This window comes from Asparagus officinalis, chromosome 1 (assembly GCF_001876935.1).
Source record: "Asparagus officinalis chromosome 1, Aspof.V1, whole genome shotgun sequence".
NCBI lineage: Eukaryota > Viridiplantae > Streptophyta > Magnoliopsida > Asparagales > Asparagaceae > Asparagus > Asparagus officinalis.
This window is the reverse complement of record NC_033794.1, coordinates 64,257,912-64,280,693: the sequence shown is the minus strand read 5'-3', so window position 1 is coordinate 64,280,693 and position 22,782 is coordinate 64,257,912. Positions and strand designations below refer to the sequence as shown.

Here is a 22,782-nt window from a genome sequence, read left to right as displayed (position 1 = left end):
ACATAGAAATTAAAATGTTGGTTAGTGAGTAACGTTTACTTTCTAACCAGGAGAAAATGGAACAAGACACCAATTCTGCCTCATTAAATCCTTGGTTTTCTTCCATTTACAAGATGTTTTGACAAGCTAACTACCGTTCATGCTGATAAGTTCTACCCACTGACTTCAAGAGAATCAGATGCATATCTAATTTAGAACTTTACGGTTGCATTCATCAATGTAGTGATTTCATGCACAGGTTGTGACATCTCTGTCAGTCCTTTCTTTCGTTTTGATTATCATTGATCCCTGCACGTAATGTAATATGATAACATCAAGTTACAAGAACCATGAAAGTTTTCTTTCCTTGAATCACTTTACGCCTGCCCTCTCTGTTGTAGCTTTCACATATCTAAAATTTTAATTATTGGTATAGTAAATATAATAGTTTCATAAGCTGTCGGTGATATACGCGGTCAATCTTTAAGTCTGCATTCATAACCAGAGCAAGATACTCTGAGAATTTATTACTTGGAGAAATATTGCAAAATATACATGCAACTCTATTCATTTTAATTATTGGCCCCAAACCTTACTTCTCTTAAGAGTGTTATATATGTAACTCTATTTAGGATATCTTTGATTATTTCATGGTCAGACTTCTTAGCAAGAAGATATCTAGTAACTTGGGATAATCTCCTAGCAAGTAAGCATTTTGGCGAATAACACTTATTCAATAAATGGGATATCCTTCTTAATACCTTCCGACCAGTCTCAATGTAAGATTACAGAGTTTGTATTTTATGCATAGGGGACAAATTCTTCTGAGTCGCGGCTTATCTCCTTTAGATCCCAAAAGGGTAAAGGATTATGCCCCAAATATAGACTTCACTCTTCAAAAAATCACTGCAGCGCACTGGTTCTGAAGGTGAAGTAGCGGCTAACTGGCTATCAACAACAGGCAGAAAAACATAGAGATGCTGGATCTTTAGAGCATAATATTAGCAAAACAGACCTTCTAAATAAGTAATAAATATAGTCTGTGATGCCATTTTCATTTTTTTTTGGCAATGACCCCCCCCCCCCAAAAAAAAAAAAAAAAATAAAAAAAAAATAAAAATGACAATTCATACCTACATGTCGATGTCATTACAGGAAGTGGGTTTAGAACACGCTCTTGAGTTGACACGTAAAAAATGAAAATGAAAGAAAATTCTGTAGTTAACCAGTATCAGAAGCTCAGGTACCTACATCATGTCCTGAGTCTAATGGCTTTTCTTTTTTGTGAAAATATACCCCATTGTTTCTTCCTGTTGTCATCAGTATCTAGCTACTGTCCTTAGCTAAATTCCACGGACAGCCCACCTGGTACAATTTGAGTGAGTAAAGGGATATATATGCATCCTTCCATTCTAGACACACTTATTTTGGTAATGAATCTTTAATTAATAATTTTTTCTTTACAGAAATTGAAGTGATAGAGGGGAAACTCCATTTCAGATGGGAAAATATAATTAACCAAACCAATGCTCAATCATAACAAATTAAATCCAAACAAACTCTCAACATACAAAATCTAAAACATAAAATTGAGAAAAGTCTCTATAAGGTACAAATGCCAATCCCCACAAATTCTCAAAGAAACCATGCATGCGTGCATCAACCACCCCTTAAACAAGATATCCAACAAACATCAACACAACTCCAAAACCAAGACCCCAACTCCTCACTTCAAATCTACCAGTCGCAGCAGACGGAGTACTGCTATCTGCCTCCACTGATGGCGCTTTCGCTGCTGGAACCTTACCTGCCTTCTTCTTCGGCCCTACCCTCGGTGCTGGCTTCGGTCCGAACAAATCATAAGGCAACAACACCTGATCAACTGAATACACCGCCAATGGAAAATCTGAATACAAATCATTACCAATCTGTGTTTCATCAACCCCTGTCGACACATTCACCTGATTGCTTGCGCTAATAATATTTACATTGTAAACCCCTGAACTTCCCGACGCCTGTGTGTTGACCGGATTGCTCGCTGTCTCGAACATAGACATGCTGTAGTATCGAGGCAGGACATGGTAGAGGACCAATGCGACCTGTTCTTGTGATGTTAGGCCATTAAGTGTGCCAGGTTTGAGGTTGTTGAATGCGTTGTCGGTGGCGGCGAATATGGTGAGGCCCTGGAAGGAGTTGTTGAGTTGGCTTTGGATTTGTTCGCCTACTTGGGTTTGTTTTAGGAGGCGAATTAGGGTTGTGTAGGGAGGAGAGGAGGGAGGAGGGTGAGGATGGTTGTAACCATGGTGGTTGATGGGAGGAGGGTTAGGCTAAGATAGTGGAGTTGGAGTGGAGAGACTGAGCTGCCTATGGTCTGTTTTTATACAAAGAGTCAGTCTCATTTCCTCCCCTTAGATTGAAAAGTCGTGTTTATACCCCTTGGATCCGAAAATATTATCTCTAGCCCATAGGCATTTTTAAATACTGTATGAAAGAAACGAATCACAACAAAACCAACTATTTTATCATGAAGTAGCCGATCTGCTTTGTCTATTTTTGTATTGTCTTAGTTTAGCTATTGCTATCTTTCATTGTGGCTATATCTTGTAATTGGCTATTTTTCTTTATGATGATACTTGTAAACTCTTGGATGTTTCGCTAAATTCTCATTACCGAAACATTGGAAGGTATATATACCCACATTTTTATCTTAACAAGTGACAGCAAAACAGCTTTTCCTGTGGTTGTTTAAAAAAAAGTGTCTGAAATTGAGTTTAAAATCAAGAATTCTATTGTATCTGGGGGATTGGATGATATTACTTCGATATGAGGGTTCTATATGTGGATATATTTGGTCAAGGGACATAAACATAAATCATAATCCAACAAATGGGTAAACTAGAATTTCCCAATTGAACAGATTAGAGAGAAATCTTGCTATATCTATCCAACCACGATGCATGGTCCCAGCGGATACAAAATTGACAGCTGAGCCACTCAATACAGTATGTATATATGCTCTGATATGAACATTATTGGTGAAAAGATGTTTGGGAAGTGGATGTGGAAGAGCAAAATGATAAAAGATTAAGAAATTATTATTGGATTATCAGATGTGTTGGGTGTGGGTTGAGATGAAGATTGGAGGATGTGGAGTCCTTGTCAGGATCTTTTAGAGGAGTTGGCGCCAGGCTGTTTTGGCCTGAAATGCTCGTGAGGTTGGGGACTGTCTTCTGCTGGTAGGAATGCAAATGGGCCAGGTTGGATCTTTTAAACTTGGCCCACACCAGCATCTAGCTTTAGGGGTATATGCCCAGATCTGATTTATCCATGGAAAATTGAATAAGGATATTAGTTTTTTCCCCCTTTCATTTTTTGAGGTGAAGGGCAAACATTCATATATCAATAAAGATCTTATAGGTTGAAAACAAAACCACATTCGATGTTCTCTATCTGCTGTAGAGTTTGGGGGCTGTAGGCAGTGCAGGGAGGTTGAAAACAAAACCACAGAGTGAAGGTGCGAATGAGAAAATTGTGTGTGCAACTCTCAGATTCACTAGAACATAGCCTGCGTCTGAATGAGGCAGGCATACCTTGTGCGAATTGTTCCTCCTGAAGAGGCAATCGAGCGGTGCCATCCATACACGGATATTTGCTTTGAGGAGTTCTTGTGCACCAGAATTTATCTTGATGGTAGGGTTGTAGCCATAATTACGTTCCGTTCTTCATTATTAGAAGATTATAATGAAGATTATAATTATGTCCCGTTCTTCATTATTAAACGATTATAATGAAGGAAGTTAATCAACTAGATAGATGATTAATACCTTGCACTGTAAAGATGTCTTTAAGGCCAAGAGGATGGTCTTGTATTTTCCTTTGAAAACTATTATACTGAGACAAAGATATAGAACTCCTAAATCTTGGATGAGAACCTGACCGGCATCAATTTTTAAAACTAATGAAAAGGGTTTCTTAGAAATTAGTTGAGTTTTATATTTTCCTCTTTCAGAATAATGTTTTTTTTCCCTGAGGAGAACCTCTATCAGAATAGTTGTGAGTGAACATACAGTTAATCAAAAATTCTAGGTGATGAGATATTAGTTTCCAGGCTATATTTCGCTGATTGTTAATTTCTCCGTTAGTAAGGATACATTGCTGCATGTGCAGTATATGCCAGACTACATGTGAGGATCTGAATCCTCTGTTGATTCTCTTGCCTGTGTTGCTTGCCATGGCTGAAACTGAAACAAGATTGAGAAAGAATTGCGGGAAGAATTAAGGAGGAATGTGAGCAGAGGTTGAAGAAGAATGAAGACAGAGATTGAGAGTTCAGAGTTTGTGTAGGAGAGAATTGAGAGAATTGCGAAAATTTGAGAGAGGAAGGGAACAGGAGTTGAGTTTGAGAAGAAGAACAGAGTTCTATTTCATTCATTCATGATAATCCTCGTTGAACTTTACAACTCTGTATTTATACAGTCTGATTCCAGAGTTTAGGAAATGTGCACATACAGTAACGTGCACACAGTCTAACAGAAAAAAAAGAAACAATTAGGACTGAACTCGACATTTAATACGGGACCCTTGTAGTTAAAAGTGTTTGCAAGTCAGCCCCCAAGCTTTGTGTATCAGTCCCCCAAGCATGCGTATCAGTCCTCAGCTTCATAGGCTCTGCTCTGGCTTAGTTCACAGGTTACCAACCTGATCATTGGTCCCTGACACTACACCTGTCTATTCCCTTGCGGGTATGGATCTAAACAGAATTAAACTCTCTCTATATCAAATGAGTGATCAGGTTTTGGATATGAGTTCATAAGAAAAAGGATCAAAAGATCATCTTTTCTTCTTGTTCCAATGTCTTTCTATTTCACGTTTTTGCTTATGGGCCTCACTGAAACTAAGATTTAGTGGATCCAAGTTGATACGGACAGTAACCGTATTCAAATGGGATATTATCGTCAACTCTTGTTCTGATCATCTCATAATCAACTCTTGTTCTGATCATCTCATAATAATGGCCTCCTGTTGAGACGGATTTATTCTGTGTATGTTTCTTGAATTCATTGATTTTATTTAGGGAAAAATGCTTCCAGCCCCCAAAACCCAAGAAAATGTGCTCCCCCCCCTCAAGATTTTGTCAAAGGGTGTTTTGCCCCCAAAAATAAAGATTTTATTCTCTGAGCCCCCAAAACACAAAACCCAAGAGATTAAAATATGTGAAGACCATAATACCCTTCTTTCTCTTTTTTTTATCATGATGTACTGAGATGATAGTTGAAATGATTGATGGGGGATTATTTTATTATTTTTGTTTTTTATTATTTTCGTTATTGATGAGGAGAACTAACTGTTTGTATTGGGAGATTGTTGAAGTTACGGGTTAATTGTTAAGGTTACAAGTTAATTGTTAAGGTTACGGATCAATTGTTAAGGTTATGGATGCATTCTCTCTCTCTCTCTCTTTATCATGATGTTACTGTGATGTTGTTGAAATGATTGAAGGGGATTGTTATTTTATTATTTTATTATTTTCGTTGTTGATGAGCAAACTAATTGTTTTTGTTTGTATTGGGAGATTGTTAAGGTTACGAGTTTAATTGTTAATGTTACGGGTTGGTTGTAAAGGTTACGGGTTTAATTGTTAAGGTTACGAGTTTAATTGTTAAGGTTACGGATTTGTTGTTAAGGTTACGGGTCGGTTATTAAGATTACGGGTCGGTTATTAAGGTTACGGGTTGGTTGTGAATGTTACAGGTTTAATTGTTAGGTTACAAGTTTAATTGTTAAGGTTACGAGTTTAATTATTAAGGTTACATGTTTGTTGTTAAGGTTACGGGTTGGTTGTTAATGTTACGGGTCGGTTGTTAAGGTTACAGGTCAGTTGTTAAGGTTACGAGTTGGTTGTGAATGTTACACGTTGGGATATATATGTATATATATTTTGAGTGGAATGAATAATTTGGGTCACTTGGCCTAGTGGTAAATGTTAGGAGTTTGGACAAGAGGTTACAGGTTCAAACCCCTATACCCATAATATTTTCAGAATATTCGTTGTTAAGGTTACGGGTTGGTTGTGAAGGTTACGGGTTGGTTGTTAAGGTTACGGGTTTGTTGTTAAGGATATGCGTTGGTTGTGAATGTTACGTTTTGGTTGTGAAGTTAACCTACACAACAAACCCGTAACATTCACAACCAACCCGTAACATTAACAACCGACCCGTAACCTTAACAACCGACCCGTAACCTTAACAATTAACCCGTAACCTTAACAATTAAACCCGTAACCTTAACAATCTCCCAATACAAACAAAAACAATTAGTTTCCTCATCAACAACGAAAATAATAAAATAACAATCCCCTTCAATCATTTCAACATAATCACAGTAACATCATGATAAAGAGAGAGAGAGAGAGAGAGAGAGAGAGAGAGAGAGAGAGAATGGATCCGTAACTTTAACAATTAACTCGTAACCTTAACATTTAACCCATAACTTTAACAATCTCGCAATACAAATAGTTAGTTCACCTCATCAACAACGAAAATAATAAAATAATCCCCATCAATCATTTCAACTATCATCTCAGTACATCATGATAAAAAGAGAGAGAGAAGAGTATTATGGTCTTCACATATTTTAATCTCTTGGGTTTTGTGTTTTGGAGGCTCAGAGAACAAAATTTTTATTTTTGGGGGCAAAGCACCCGTTGACAAAGTCTTGGGGGGACATGTTTTCTTGGGTTTTGGGGGCTGGAAGCATTTTTCCCTTTTATTTATTAATCTACTAAATGGTCCCTCAAAACAATTTATGCTACTAACTGCCAGTAAAATGTTGAGATAGATTCTGGTTTAGCACATTTATAATTTTATTTCCATACTTGATAATTCATATGTTTTGGAAGAACATAAAGTCTGAAATATTCCTTTTATTAAATCTCTTCCCTGGACCCTTGAGATTCTAACCAGAAAATTCCCATTGATGATGTACTTTGTACTTCTTACATCTGTGTTATGGTCACGAAAAATATTCTTGTTGTCAATCATTCTCTATTGAGGAATTATTGTACGGGAGAACAAAATAATCATGGATGCAAGCATATGATGCTCCTTGCAATTGTTAATCATCCAGCAGTTTCACCAGAGACTATTCTTCTAATGGATGAATCTTCCAGGAGAACCTGAATATTGCGCACATAGGGTAAAAAAGATATTCAGAGATGAGGATATAATATATGTTCAAAATGTCCTGAATTTAGTTGTTAAATCTCCAATCAGCAGCAACCTCTGGAAACCCCAGTTCCCGTCACAGGCAAACCACACAAATCTCTGACACGATAATGTACACATACTACATGTACCAGGCCTCATGTTGACATTGCTTATCTTCGTCCCCTTGTTGAAGGTTCATAACCTTGTCTCTTCCATAGTCTAAATGAGACCTCGCCATTGTAACGGGAGCTGTTAGTGCCACATTGAATAATTTCCTCTACCACTTTTTGAACTTCTAGAAGTTCAAGCCTGCCTGATGGATACTTGAATTTTGGTGGCGGATTTGGTGATCTCATATTAGATGTTGAAGGCTCCTCTCTGTTAAGAGGGGTCAAGGGTTCCCTTGATGGAGTAGACGGTGTTGATGTCGGAGTAAGCGTAGATGTTGTAGATGAACGTGAGGATTTTTGCTTCTCTGCTAACCTCTTCTTTGCTGTCCTCCGCCAGTTCCTGAGGCCTTGAATAACGCAATCAGCAAAAATCGATTCCTTCATTGAAGATCCCATCTGAACATAATCAAGTTTAGAGAGCATTTGGGTATGAGTAGTTTGAATAAGTATGACGGAGCTAGAAACAAGTGTTAGGAAGTATATATTACCTGAGTAACCAATGTATAAAGAGGCAGTGTCACATAAGCACATAATAACTGGACAATTACTCCCATCACGATGCCTAGTACAATTTCTACTGTCTCTTTATGGAAGCAGGTGTGGAATCCAAAAGTGTACTGTACCAAATGTTCATTAGTGTTTTGTTTCAAACCCATGGAAGTGTTGAAAGTAATCCTCAATAGATACTCACCCATGACCATGCGAAGAATGCTAAGTGGAAGGAATTCTGCATTGCCCAATATCATAATTTAATTAGAAAAAATTATGGAATCACATAACACGCTTTATGCGTAGAAAGCAGGTTTCTCCCTTCATATTTCAATCCACTGATAAATGTTTGTAAATTATATTTAGATGTCTGGATCAAAATAGATTAGTTACCTGAATTAAGATGAAGTGGATCAAGTGATGAAGCAGCTGAGGGCGACCAAACCAGAAGAAGTTATTGTCTGGCTTCACACATACTGTCCCAGGTACGACGATTACCTCTTGACTGCCCTTTAGGCACATTTGGGTAATAATAACTTCCAGCTTCATTCCTACAATAAGAAGTATCTGCAAGAAGAATGATAACATTCTTTACTAAATGCCATCCTATCTCAAACAGAGCAAATTGAAATAAGTAGCCTCACCGCTAAGGGTATCATAGGAGCCCAATAGTGGTTCAGAAATCCTGTCAGAAATGACAAAACAAACAAATAGGAGAATGTCAGCATGCTGAAACATAACAGATTCCAGATTCTTTCTTTTATATGTTTACTTGACTATAGCCGTACATTACTTACCATGAGCATTAAGAAATATGAACATGACTGCGTACGTCCAGACCCAAATGCTGCAATATAAGTTGACATACTAAAGTAGTTAATAGAACAAGAAGAAGAGAGAGAAGAAATCGAGTTCCATAATGTAAACTAGTCAGAAATTATGATCTTGATGCTTACCCTATTCTGGCCACCGCCTTAAAGTCGTGATCTATAGATCTCCTGAGAAATTTGTGGAAATCATAGTTGCTGTCTGTATCAAAATGAACCTTTTGTGACAAAAGCACCTTATTTGGTTATAATGTGTTCATAACCATGAATCTTTGGTTGAAGTTGTCTGATAAAAAAAAAAATAGTGCCTTACCGTTAGGAAACCATGCCGAAGCGCAAAATAATCGGCTTTTGAGACTGAACCTGTGAACTGTCTGATACAGCAGACCTGCAAAGGTTTAAGCCGGAATCTCAGTCATGATCCAAGCCAGAAACAATGGAAAAAAAAAAATTTGATAACTGAATTTAACTGACAAGCCAGAGGAGTAAATGGTGGCTACTCCACAGCTTCAAATGTCGTCGCCCGAAAGAAGTTTCACGGCTTAGTGTTAGCCTGCGAGGATCTTGACAAGTAATGTTTGCTGTTAGTTAAACGAAGATTGAAGTAGTAGTTAAGAACACTAAATGATCTCCTAATCATTATAAGGACTAGATTATACAGGAAGTTGTCGTACTATGACACGTTTAGAATTAAGCTTGTCCCAGCTACAAGTGTGTTCCGTGTATAGTATAATTCTTTGATCATGAACACAAATGAATCGTAAGTAAACGAGAGGGGGAAAGCAGGAGATTCCTTTCTGGACCGGATACAAGGCAGGCATCACATAAGTATGGCCTTAATGGAGGTAACAAGGCCTGTCCTTATATTATTAGGATCAATCAATAGTGACACTTAGATGAAATTAACTTTTCTCATTAATGTTGTTAAGGGCTATAATTTTATATTTTTATATTCTAACAAAAGTTAAATTAATTTCCATCATAATTAATTCCTTAAATAAATCTGCAGTAGGTTTTCTTAACAAATAGTTGTTCGCATGTGATGCCTAGGACATTATACTAGAACCGTCATCAGCATCACATTGTCAAAAAAGTTGGCTGCGGCTCACGATGCTACATAGTTGACAAAATTATTTTAGCTACCATCAATCTCATGCTCACACTCTTAAACTAATACGGATGATGATTGGGCAAACAAACTACAAACATGACTGTACAAATCTAACCATACAAAGTATAAGGTCATTTGTGCATAAAACTTTTATTTTTTATTTTCCTTTGAAATGAAGGTGATCAACTGCCACTCTCTCTTTAAACTAGGATGGAATTTCATTGCACGTGCAAATAATTTTACCATCAATCATCAAATCCCACCCAAAAAAAAAAAAAAAAAAAAAAGAAAAAACAAAAGAAAAGGCAGAACAAATAATAACGTTGCCTTAAAAAAATTAAATCAACTCCAGCATGTGCTTAAAGATGCTTGCGGACAAACATTTTTTCACGTATTTTTTGTATGTTGTATTAAAAAACAGAATGATGCAACGAATCTGAAAACTTAAAAATTTAGTTTTTTTTTCTTTTTTTTTTTTTTTTTTTGGGGGGGGGGGGGGGGCTTCCTGACTGTTACGTTCGAGTCAATGATATATAGGATTTTAAAGAGCACAAGACAAAAAAGATGAGATCCAAGTCTAATGTGCACAAGTGAATCTTACCATTAGATAACTGATATTCCATTGTCCTAGTCTCCTCCTCCCAGTACTTCCATTTCTTCATCTGATGTAGTAAGTTATTTCAAAAAGGCAATCAGTTTTGTGTGCTTCGTGAAGATTAGTTAAGCAGTACAAATATATGCATCTAGATGGAAAAATTTATCACTTAAACTATATTTACCTTGACTTCCCCTAATCCCAATGTTACAATGCATGAGAGGACATGGAACACAGCCAAAGTGAAGATCAGCAACTGCAACTGGTTGACACCAACTTCTGATACAAGAGACACCATGCCCTGAATCCCCAAATATTCCCAATTTTTGTGAGGATAAAGAGTTATAACACTTGATGCATGAATATGGATAGATTTATTCTTGTATTTAATGCTCATATTTACCTTTGCTTCGCAAGATTTCGCCTCGTCAAAAATGGGTTCATCACTTCTTTTGCATGGAAGAAAGGAATTCACAAGGCGTCTTGGTATGCAGATCTTTGAGATGGGTTGGCTTGCTATAGTAAGCAATAGTGACATAAACCCCAAACTCCTTAGTTCTACACACCATAAGGAAATGTAAACATCGATAAATAAACTATATATAATGTGTATTTTTTGAGAATATTAACTCTTAAGCGACATCAATATAAAATTACAAAAAAAATTTAGATACTGGCCTGCCTCGACATCCTCTAGTGCCTGAATGAGGGTCTTCCTCTTTCTCTTGTGGAGGAACTGTTATACATAAGAGTGCCTCACCTCAATCAGTTACTAACAATATGAAGTTCTGAAGATAATATAATTTGAAGAGAAACTTACATGGGATAGAAGATGGAGGAGATGCTCAATGCCAAGGGATATAAGAATCAAGCCAATGACTACAATAGCAACAGCCCAGGTTGGAGTCAATTCGAGCGAATCTCCCAATTCCATGATGTTGATGATTTCTGAATCTTTCTGGGTTTCTAATTGTATGTCTAATGTAGTTGGTGTTGTCTTGAGTATATAAAGATAAGAAAGCGAAGATGTAGGAGATACCAAGTTTGATGTCTTGTTTTCAAATCTCAGGTTTAGGAAAAGCTTGGATTACTAAAAGAAATGTACAGACAATAAAGAATGCCTTGCTGCTTAAAAGAAACATGTAGACAATAAAGAATGCCTTGCTTCTTCCTTATTGATCCGTTGATAGTATGTTATAAGAGGTAGGAAGAGTTATTGTTATTATATTCATGCTGCACTTTATGCCGTATTTGACCTTTCAAGCTCATATATTACAACTAGATGAAGACTTTTGACATATTTTCTCTCTATTTTTGAGTTTATTTTTTAATGGTGTTAAGGTACGAGCAATGGAAGATTCTCCCGTACAAACAGGTACTGAAGAAAAATGTATGTTTCTGAAAGCTATAGGTTACTGTCTATCTTTATCAATACGCGGAGAAGATTTTCTATCAGAGTTCTCATAGTACATATCTTATTGCTTCTATGCTTACGCTGATCGTGTCATCTACTACCTAATATCAGTCAATTTGTATTTAAATCTTACAAATGAAATGAGACGGAAGTTTCTAATTTATACTCGAAAGGAAAAATTTTAGTTAAATGGATGAGTATCATTGTTAATCGATAGCGACTTGCTTAAGTCTGACTTCTTAATTTGGATTTTCGTCAAGTTTGTCAGTTACATAATTTTGGCAAAGCTCAGAATGAGGGAAGTTGAATTTTAGAGTAGCTAAAAAAGTTATTGCTGAATGGTCCATGCTAACATTTTGCACAGATGCTGATAATGTTGCCTTTGTCAAACGTAGATCATTTTTCTTGCACCGGAATATCTTATTTCCTTTTTTTAAGTAATCAGAATATTTGATTTATATGCTGAAGTATCTATATAACACTATCAATACAATATCATAAGATCATGTCTTTCATTTATAATTTTCCATTTTGGTGTCTATTAAGTGCAAGGATATTGAAATTTTTAATTGATTTAAAAGAAATTCATAGATTGTAATACTGGAAAAAAGGCGAGGGCTCTATGGAAACACTTCAAATGTTCATTTTGAATCCATAATATCCTGTGCGATGATCTATAATCTTGTAATGGATCTGATCCTCTTTCTTATTTTGTCTCAACCACTTGTTGGTGTAATTTGAAAAACTTGCAGCCTGCAAACATCAGCTTATTGCACACACATGACATGTACATTTGGTACCATGTTTATCTATTTTGATGGAATTAAATTAATATAGTCCTATTGATCTATCTCAATTCATTCAAAGTTTACTCCTTCAACTTTAATGTGATGCATGTATTTCGACAGTTTAGTAATCCACCGTTTTTCTTTGGAGTAGTTAGGTTGATAAAAGGGCATGAATAGAGCTAAAGGACAAGTAAACTGAACCAAAGGTAAGATATTATAACAGAGTTAGTATTGGGTCTTATCTGAGGTAGACAGTTAAATTTTCTATTTCAATCTTTGACACATCATGTGGACAATAAGGTAGTTATGCCCATTGGTAACACTACCTCCTTCAACACCAAACAATGAACATGGAGGTATCCTTTTATCTTAAGATTTATCTGTATCCTTCATAGAGTAGCGCAAAATTTGAATTCTCATCCTCTTGTTTCTATATCAATAGTTTAAATGAAGATTTTGCTTTAGGATTCTCTTACAATTCGCCAACCAAGATGATGTGAAACAGGACAGGGGGTCTATCAGAATCAACGATTTAAATCAAATAACACGTCGTTTCACCAAATGTCAAGATCTTTGGCAGGAATTAAATTCAAAACAACAAACGTGGTAGATGGATTTAACAAAATTTGCATCAATAATTATGAATAATTCCAATCTCACTCAATTTAATTACAATATTCATTATCATGCACAAGTTCTACAATCAATATCAAATTTTAACAGTCACATGCTCAATTACTCTCAACTCACAAATATAATCTAAACAATGAATATATGATAAGAGTTTAGAGATGGAATACTCATACAATTAACTACTAAAATAAGATTAACAGAAAAATAATTTGAAAAATAAATCACAACAACTATCCCACAGGCTGTTACTCTGCAATGTGCTTCGCTAGGTTCGACGTCTCACTATCGGGCTCGCGTGCTCGTCAATGTGGAGGAATGGGGTGGCAGTAAGAAGAAATCGAGGGCGGTGGCATTGACTGGGCAATGATGCAGGCGATAGCGTCAAGCACGAGGGCGACGAGAGCGGTGGCGTCAAACTGGGCACTAACGCAGGCGACGGCGTCGAGCTAGGAACCGACGAGAGGGACTGGGGAACGTGGGCAGGCGTCAGGACGATGCAATCAGGCGGGTGTCGGAGGCAGTGGAGGAGGAGAAGAGTAGGGGGAATCAGAGCGGCTGTGGAGGAGGAAGAGAGCAGGGGTCAGCTGTTTGAGGAAAGAGGAGAAGGAGCAGGGGGTTCGGCCCTAGGGTTTCACACCCGTGAGGCTTCACACTAACAATTAGCTAACCAAATATTTTTGATTCAAATCTTCATTGATTCTCAGTGACCATACAACCTTATTTATAAAGAAAAACTACGTGCAATAAAAATAAAAAAAAGATATAGTCAAATATCTCAATAAAAACCTTACCAAACTAGAAAAATCCCTCAAATCTCTCGCAATTAAAACTAAATTAAGATCTGCCCAAACTTGCCAAATCTTCCTTATTGAAAACTAAAATAAAAAAAGTCAAATAAACAAATATGGAAATTTGTCATTATTGTCCTCATCATTCTCCCAGGTGAGGGAAAACTCGACCTCGTCTAGTTAGTTGCAGAAAATTTTCTTCTTCAATATACTCTGCCTGTATCTTAATCCACCGTCAGTTACTTTCCTGCATCTCAAATCATTAGCTAGATTGCATCGTAAATTCACCATCTAGAATATTATCAAAATTCACTGCTACATAGGTGAATATATAGAAGTGTGGTAAAGTGAAAGAACTCTCAGAAATAATGGGCTAAGGTCAGGTTTATATCAGTGGACTGTCAATAAACATTGTGAACTGCTTAATCAATCAATATTGAGAATGGAACTATGACCAAATCGATAATATAAATATTGCCATTAATTATTTCAAGAGTTGGAAAAGTTCATAAATATCATGTCAAATCTCAAACAGCTATAAAAGAAATCGTATTAGACAAGTACAAACCATCTCAAATATTAACATTAATAGTTTTAAATTATATCCCGACTCCATATCATACATTTCAGTTAATAATGTATTTATTCAAATTAGATCATTGATTCCCTAATATATGATCAATGCAAATCAAAACAAAATGATGCAAATTAACTCAAATGACTATGTATGAAATGCAGACTCGAACAATGCGATCAATGGCAGGTGTAAACTCAACGAAGTGTCTAACATGCATGACGTTCTCTATCAAATGGAATAATTGGGCATTCTTTTGTTAATATGAATTTCCTGTTCTAACAGTGATAGTGAGGAACATGCAAAGAAATGCATAAAAGATGAGTGTTTTTGTGCGCTTAACATAAGAGAGAAAGGAAATACTCTGCAAGGTATGCGGTTCATCTAAAATGTCAAGCTTTGGTCGAATATCAATGAAAACACTCGTGCTCAAACTTGTATCCCTACTCACTATATATTCCCAAAATAGATCAGTGTATGTGTGAGTAACTGTCGAGACAATGCATGGTGGTTTGATATCTAATATGGTAGTTATTTCACTATGCTAAGTTTGGGATTCAACTTCCATACATATATCTGAGTAATTCGCTTTAGGAACCAAGTCAGGAACGTGTTGAGTGTCATGTATAGATTCATGTTTGTCCGGGAGGACTTCGTGGAGAATATCAATAACGTTTTTAATCATTACAGGAACAACTTCAGAGACAACATCAGTGAACTCCGTGATCAAAGGGTAGCTTAGGGAATAATCGGAGTCTTGTCATTGCATGAAACTTCAGTCAACTCCATAATTACAGAGGTAGTTTCAGACGAAACGGAAGTGCATGGTTCTTTAATTTTACTATCCCGGATTCTCTTGTCAGAGTTAAATTCTAACAAATCTACCGCCTGGTTAACGGTTTCCTTAAGAATAGATTTTGATTCCGTTATAGACGGCTTATTAATTTTAACTCTGAACGGGGTTGTACAAATGGTAGCAATGTGTCCATATCATTGATACTTGTAACACTAAATTATTATGATAACTTTGGAGAAATCTCTCCGACTCCTTGCCCTTGGTGTCGACTCTAGGCTGAGAAGAACCAGGGTTAGGTCTGTAGGATCAAAAAATTAATGTTGGGATTGATTTTCTTGTTTTAAGAAATGGGCTCGATCACTTGGTACGAAACCCTTACAAGCACTCATACTTTCTCTCGATTACAGATGAAGAGAAGATTAATTCAGCTTCTCTTTTGTTTAAGGTGAGTTTGATAAACACGTAAAACATGCATTATCTTAGTGTGTTTCAAGCATGATTTACGAGTGTTTAATGCATATTTCGTGTTTAGATCGAGGATACTACTGTGGTTTGTGTTCTTATATGTAGGTATTGGCTCAAGATTAAAAGATTTGATGATCGTTGGAAGTTATACAAGAGTTTGAAGCAACAACAAGATTTGGAATGCATAGTTCGAGAAGGAAACGAATGCACGAGTATGAAGAATTAGAAATTCAACCATGATGCAGTTTGAATTAAGAAAAACTCAAAAGATAAAAGTTATAGATCTCTTCAACAGCTTTCCATCTCAATTTGAATCACCGCATTTCGAGGTCGGACGAAGAAGTTACGGCCAAAATATCAAAACCTGTACAAAGAAGTACAAAATCAGCAAAACAGCCCCTACCACACCCCGGTGTGGTGCAGACCACACTTGTAGCGCGGGAATTAGTTATTTTCCAGATTTTTGGGGATATATAAATAGATATTTTGACTTAGGGTTTTGGATATCTTTTGTTTTCTTCTTTTAGCCATCAATTAGCAACTACTCTAGGGTTCATGTATTGAAGGAAGACATTAATCTCTTGTACAAGATTGGATTGCAAGTTTTTGATTTTAGAGATTTCAATTAAAAGACGTGTTAATTCTTTCCTCTCTTTGATTTATTTCTTCTTATGATTGATTTTCATAATTATTTGATGTATTCTCTTATCCCAATCATGTGTGAGTAGATTTCTTGTCTAGGATTGGGAAAGAACCCAACTTTTTGGTGATTGATGATGAATTGATATAAGTTCTTGGTAAAAGTTTAAATCTTTAAACTTGATTTCTAGTGTTTTAATTTTGTTGATTCGCTTGATCACCGTATTAGCAATTATATGTAGTTAATTGAAGGACTGAAAGGTGAAGATTAATACCGGATCTCTAGAAATTAAGCAGGGAGCTCGAACCACGAAAGTAGGCTAGATTCCTTGGGGATTTGACTTGGATTAGTATAAAGCTTAATGAGTTTAATTTAATCATGATTCCACGAAAGTATGTTAATTGAGATTAATTAGGCACGATCTTTAGACCTTGAAAGAGGCTTTAGATTAATTTAGGCTAATTCACCCTTTTTAGTTTAAACCAACACCAAGAACTAAAATAATTCATCATTGAAGTTTAACTTAATCTTAATTCCACGAAAGTAGGTTAATTGAGATTAATTAGGCACGATCTTTAGACCTTGAAAGAGGCTTTAGATTAATTTAGGCTAATTCACCCTTTTTAGTTTAAACCAACACCGAGAACTAAAATAATTCATCATTGAGCATCGAAGTTGTGGTGAAAACCCAATCCTGGCTCTTCATTATATTGAATTCCACCTGATTAGTTATTATTTTATTTCTTTTAATTTTCATCTCTTCTAATATACTCATTGGAGGAACGGTCAATTCCCTACTAAGGACTTTAGAACTCCAGGCTGGTCTCATTGGAGTCCTACACAATAGTGGCCTCGTATCACCGAATACATTTTGTAGGAGAACCAAGAAGACCTGCAAAAGTTTGGTCTTTATGCACCCATTAGAGCGACACAATTCGGGTTGATCAATAACTCCCACCAGTTCTTTGGTATTTTGGAGTTGTATAACCCTACAACCCGTACTTTCTTTACTCCTGATGGAGAGATAAGGATTGCTCTTCACGAGATGGAAGAAGTCTTCGGGCTGCCAAACGGGAATTATCCGTATGAGAAGTATATCCCAGGTCAACGGGAGTTAGTTGCTCTAGAGAAGGAACAACCCCAAGTAGTAGAGACCTACTGGGAATTAATGTGTCATTACCATATTTGTATGAATGTGGAAGGACGGCTCAGTAAGAAGGGTGAGAGACTCCTTAGCCATAACATCTGGGCCCGATATCTCTTCAAGAATTTGGACCATAAAAATGACCCCGTGGTTCCCTTGGGTCCTTGTGACGCGAGTGAATTATCGCGACGAGTACTTAGTTATCCTCCCGTGCATCGGGTGTCGGACTCAGATGAACAAAGTTACCCTATTAGTACCATCTTTGAGAGTTACGTCTTTCAAGGTGGAGAGCCTATTTCTTCCAAGGCTTTGCTGGCAGGGTATCTCATGCTATGGCTTCATCAAGTCATTGTTGTTTCTGGAAGTTTCGACTTGCTGCCAATGGAAGTGGTATTCCCTGCTGTATGTTTAGCGCACGGCCGTTCTTATGCCCTTCTTCCTGCCATGATCGCCCGCATGCATTATGGATTGCGAAGTTTATGTTACCAATTTTGTCGAGGTAACGAGAACCCAAAGGTAGGGCTGCCCTACACTTATTTCATGGCTAGGGTTGTCCTACATTGTCCGACTCTTATGGGTACGCCTTCTGCTCGTACAGAGGGTGAAGTCATTCCCTTCATTCAGAGGTTGGAGAATTTAGACGTGAAGTCATTCCCTTCATTCAGAGGTTGGAGAATTTAGACTGGGAGCACCATTACTTAGCCTTGGTACGGCGTATTCTTCGCGATCACAAGAGATGGGAATTCAATCGCTGTTTCCCTTATTTCCCCAGAACCAGCTATGGACAGGCCATCGTGGATGCATCAAATGGCCGGGGTTATTCTTTTCTATCACTTGGTTGTTTCATGTAGCTTATGACCATTCGTCCCGGTTATCATATTTATCGTTTCGGCCTAGTATGCGTATTGGAGCCCTACCTGCCTTGTCGCTTCGCTCGCCAATTCGGCTACACTCAATTATACGTTGGTAATCCTAATACTCAACTGATATCTTAGGGTTGTAGCTTAATCATTGGGGCTAGAGCTTGGTATTGGACTATCATCGGCGGCACAGGTGCTCGTTTCTTGCTTCCACCAAAAAATCCACAGCTTCGGACTACACTTGCTTATTACAAGTGGCACTGCATAGCAAACACATCGGTTCCTAACTTCAACATAAATTCTTTGGGGTTGCGTTACATCCGGCGCCGCTACCGATCCAGAAATGCTTTTAGGCGAAGCCGTATACCAGGGCTCAAAGAGTTCTTACATGCTGAAGTGAGTGATGGGGTAGAAGAAACCACTCCTCCTAGCCCTCATGAGACTCAGGAAGAGATAGACACGGCTCTAAATGAGAGTGTATCTCATAGATCTCCTCATGTTGACGAGTACGGGAGCGGAAGAGATAGACACGGCTCTAAATGAGAGTGTATCTCATAGATCTCCTCATGTTGACGAGTACGGGAGCTACATGCCTGCTGCTTCCGATATTGGAGATGCTCTCAGAGATGGAACAAATCTTGGTGGATTTGAGGATTTTGCCTCCATGGACGAGCTCTGCGAGCCTGCTCCACGTGGGTCTACTGCTGAAGGCTCTCATCGACAATCCCCCGTTCTCGAAGAACCACATCTCGACCAAGGGATCATCGGTATGCCAGCTTTGACTTGTCTTAATTTTGACTTGTTTCCCTCTGATACTTCTTATTCAGAACAAACTGCAGAAGAAGAGGCCCCCAGACAAGTAGGGGAAAAGTCTAAGGAAATTGGGCGAATGCGTAAGTCTAAACGCGTCGTCAAAAGACCAAGGCGTAATACTTCTCCGCCCATGACTCCTTTGATAGAGTCACTCGGTGTTAAGATGGATTCGGAACTTGAGGATGATATTCTTTTAGCTCGACTCTGCTCTGGACTGCGTTTGGCGCCGAGTACTCACATCGAAGACGCTCCCATCGATCCTGGTAAGATAGACACATAGTCATTTACCTTTCTGGACTTCTAAGATACTAATGACTTTGTTCGCTGTCTTAGTTATCTCCACAGATTCCACTGCCTTTATCGATGTAGATATGGAGGCGAGACCGGCTTCTGATGACCCTGCTAAAAGTAGGGTACCTCCAAGTTCAGCTATGGAATCAGGCATAGCTGATAAGCCGACTGTTGACCCTGAGGAAGCTGAGGGAAATGCATCTGCTCCAACCGCTATAACCGAAGTTGAAGCAACTATGGACACAAGTGTTGTGTTTACCAGTTCCATTGCGACGATCGAGACTTGCGTCGTACAAAGTACCGCAGTCGCTGCTGCTCCTACCACTACTGCAATGGTTGCTATAACTACTGACGCTCACAAAGTACCGCAGTCGCTGCTGCTCCTACCACTACTGCAATGGTTGCTATAACTACTGACGCTCCCACCGTGTTCCATGCGCCACCAGTCTTCACAACAGCTAGAGTTTCTTCTACCGCTACTCATGCAACACTGTCCTCTAGTAGCACACATGCTTCTCCTCCATCTTCGGCGAGAAATTTCGCAGTATCAAAAATATCGGAGAACTTTCTTAGCATCCTGCGAGAATCTTTCGTTTAGGTTTTGGACCATGGAGGGAATTTTGTAGAGGTTAAAGAGGTGCTGGTGCCTTTCTTGGACTTGATGAAGAATTTTACCTCTGACCTTGCAGTATTACCGTATTGGTTGCACCTGACCAAGGTTGAAGATCTTTTTAATCAATGGCAAAATCGTCGGTCTCGATCTCTTTACCCTTTAGCTGAGGAACGGGCCATTCAAACTATGCGGCAAAGGGATGACTCCTTATTTGAACTTAACCATCAATTGCTTGAGACTAAGCAACGGCTTAAGGAGTTCAAAGAGATCGAAGAGAATTTGTCCCGAGAGGGTAGAAAGGTTGCAAACACTGAACTTCAAAAGCAACGTGAGGTCGACCATCTTCAAGGTCAAATCAAGGCTCTTCAGACCCAATTGGCAGAGGCTGAAGCTGAGTTGACGGGCATGACGGATATGAAGCAGACATTGGCTTCAAAACAAATGCAGCATCAATCCTTGTTTCAAGCTGAAATTGATCGAATGGAGCAGCTAGAAAAAGCTGTAAACGACATGAGCGTCTATTCCGATGAGGAGCTGCGTAGACATGCTTTGGCTGATGTTGAGGCAAAAAACCAGGAATCCATAGCTAAACTTGCTGAGAAAATTCGTCAGATTGCTGGGTCCATTTAGTTCCTTTTTTTTATCGGACTTTTATAACCCTTTTCTTCATATGTTTTCTTTTTATAAGTAGAATTTTGGACGTCTTTGCTTATTAACTCTACTTTGCACCTTGATGCGTAATCTAATGCCAAACTTCACGAACTTCGTTGTTTTGCGATTTACGATCTGAAGTACGAACCTCGTTACATTGATACGAGGTTGGATTCGAATTCCAATTCGTATTTAACGTAATGAAGTTTTAATCTCGTTTAGTTAATCCTCGGCGTTTGAACCCAATTATCGGAATGACCTTCGTGGAAGACAAGGTTCAATTCCGATTTCAATCGAGTTCTCATTATTCAAGTAAAATTCAAGGAACGACCTTCGTTGAAGATGAGGTTCGGATCCAATTTTGCTCGAGTATAGCTAGAGGAACGACCTTCGTCGAAGATGAGGTTCGGATTCCAAATTCAATCAAGTTTCAACACTTTAGTATAATTAAAAGAATGACCTTCGTCGAAGACAAGGTTCGGATCCAATACTTGAGTTTAATTAAAGGAACGACCTTCGTCAAAGATGAGATTCAGATCCTATTTTAATCAAGTCTCAACACTTGAGTTCAATAGAGGGATGACCTTCGTCGAAGACGAGGTTCGAATCCAAATTCAATCGAGTTTCAATACTTAAGTCCAATTTGAAACAGCGACCCTCGTTATTCTTGACTTAGGAACGAGAATAAATCTCGTTGAACGACGTAGTAACTTTCAACAGTTCCAAGACTGTTGATCCACAAGAATCTGCCATTTCATCTCGTCAACGTTAAGTCTTGAGTACTTAATGCGTCATTTCGAGCCGCGTTTTCTTTGGCGTTAATTACGAATGCAATTGATGGCGACGCTTCGTTCACAACACCCTTTGGCGGTTCAGTGCTTAGGGATTCATGTAACGAATCCCAGCCACTTGGTTGGCTCCTTTTGCCTATAAATAGGCAGTCACTTTTCGAAAGATCCATCTTCCTCTTCTGTGCCTTATTTCCAAAATGATTCAAAGGAAATGAACCATTTTAAGACATCCGCCTTTGCTTCCTATTAGACTCCAAGCTCCGATAATCGTCGTCGGTGAGGTAGGCAAAGTTGATGACTTTGTTGCTTCAGGTAACTCTTCTGACCTGATCCCTGATCTCTTAGTCTTCGTAGTAATTCGCTCATTTGAGGATTTCTCAGTGTTCCAGAGTCGAAATCAGGACATGTTTCATCAACTTGTTGGACTTTTGAATGTAACCTCAAAGAGATATCTTAAGTCCAAATATGCTTGCTGTTTTGACATGCCATGTACCCCCAAGCATGCAGTCCATTTACTAGACTTCGGTCTATGCGGCAACTTCACAAGCTCAGTGAAGTGCTTCTGTTAGAAGTCAGCAACAATGTTAGTACCGTCTTCACGTTCTACGAAGATGGGAGAAGTGCTGATCCTATGCTCAGAGCTTGTGGTGTTTTAATTAGTAGTCAGTTTACCCAAGTAGGTAGACGTGTGGTACAAGCACCAAAGTTAAAAGTTGGGTATGTGGAAGACTTCATGCCCAGGAACGGAAGATGGAACTTCAACACCAAGACAACGTGTTTGCTGCGGACGAGGCTCGTAGTGTAATCTCGAAGGTCGTCAAAAACTTGTAACTGAAATTCGTACTGCAGTCCGAATGTCGTCAAAAAAACTTATAACCGAACCTTGTATTGTAACTGAAAGAACTTGTAACTGAACCTCGTATTGTAGTTCAAGTCTTTTACGTTCAATCTATGTACACTTTGAGTTTCTGTATCTTCAATTATATATGAATAAAATTTATATTTTATCCACATATTGTTCTCTTGCATAACTGAAGCATTCTAACTTAGGATTTTTAGCAAACCCTCAGTTGTCAACGGACTTGGGTTGTCTTTACCAATTGTCGTTTGAGTTGGACTAGGCATACTTTTCCCCTCAGTATGAT

General features: G+C 38.1%; 2 protein-coding genes across 2 annotated transcripts; both read right to left on the bottom strand.

Moving 5' to 3' along the window:
* Positions 1,449-19,850, bottom strand: LOC109835209 (fasciclin-like arabinogalactan protein 9). Its single transcript, XM_020403197.1, has 4 exons — positions 19,759-19,850; positions 19,644-19,690; positions 5,945-5,949; positions 1,449-2,240 (listed from the first exon to the last, which is right to left on the bottom strand). Exons 1-4 carry the CDS (start codon positions 19,848-19,850, stop codon positions 1,650-1,652), a joined length of 735 nt encoding a protein of 244 aa, XP_020258786.1. The 3' UTR covers positions 1,449-1,649.
* LOC109825230 (MLO-like protein 12) lies at positions 6,729-11,711 on the bottom strand. Its single transcript, XM_020392024.1, has 14 exons — positions 11,197-11,711; positions 11,055-11,112; positions 10,780-10,934; positions 10,561-10,677; positions 10,383-10,443; positions 9,145-9,233; positions 8,984-9,058; positions 8,800-8,888; positions 8,641-8,690; positions 8,488-8,528; positions 8,237-8,410; positions 8,046-8,081; positions 7,843-7,971; positions 6,729-7,750 (listed from the first exon to the last, which is right to left on the bottom strand). The coding sequence occupies exons 1-14, from the start codon at positions 11,308-11,310 to the stop codon at positions 7,355-7,357; spliced, it is 1,584 nt and encodes a 527-aa protein (XP_020247613.1). The 5' UTR covers positions 11,311-11,711; the 3' UTR covers positions 6,729-7,354.

Bases quoted from the DNA above. Each gene is read 5' to 3' on its own strand.
- LOC109825230 (XM_020392024.1), bottom strand. From the start codon at position 11,310: ATGGAATTGGGAGATTCGCTCGAATTGACTCCAACCTGGGCTGTTGCT. The intron at 8,082-8,236 runs GTAACTAATCTA...TGGGCAATGCAG, and splicing joins TCCACTTCATCTTAATTCAG to AATTCCTTCCACTTAGCATT. The intron at 7,751-7,842 runs GTAATATATACT...GATTATGTTCAG, and splicing joins TTTATACATTGGTTACTCAG to ATGGGATCTTCAATGAAGGA.
- LOC109835209 (XM_020403197.1), bottom strand. From the start codon at position 19,850: ATGGAACTGGTAAACACAACACTTGTGTCCATAGTTGCTTCAACTTCG. The intron at 19,691-19,758 runs GTCAACAGTCGG...TACTTTTAGCAG, and splicing joins TTTCCCTCAGCTTCCTCAGG to GGTCATCAGAAGCCGGTCTC.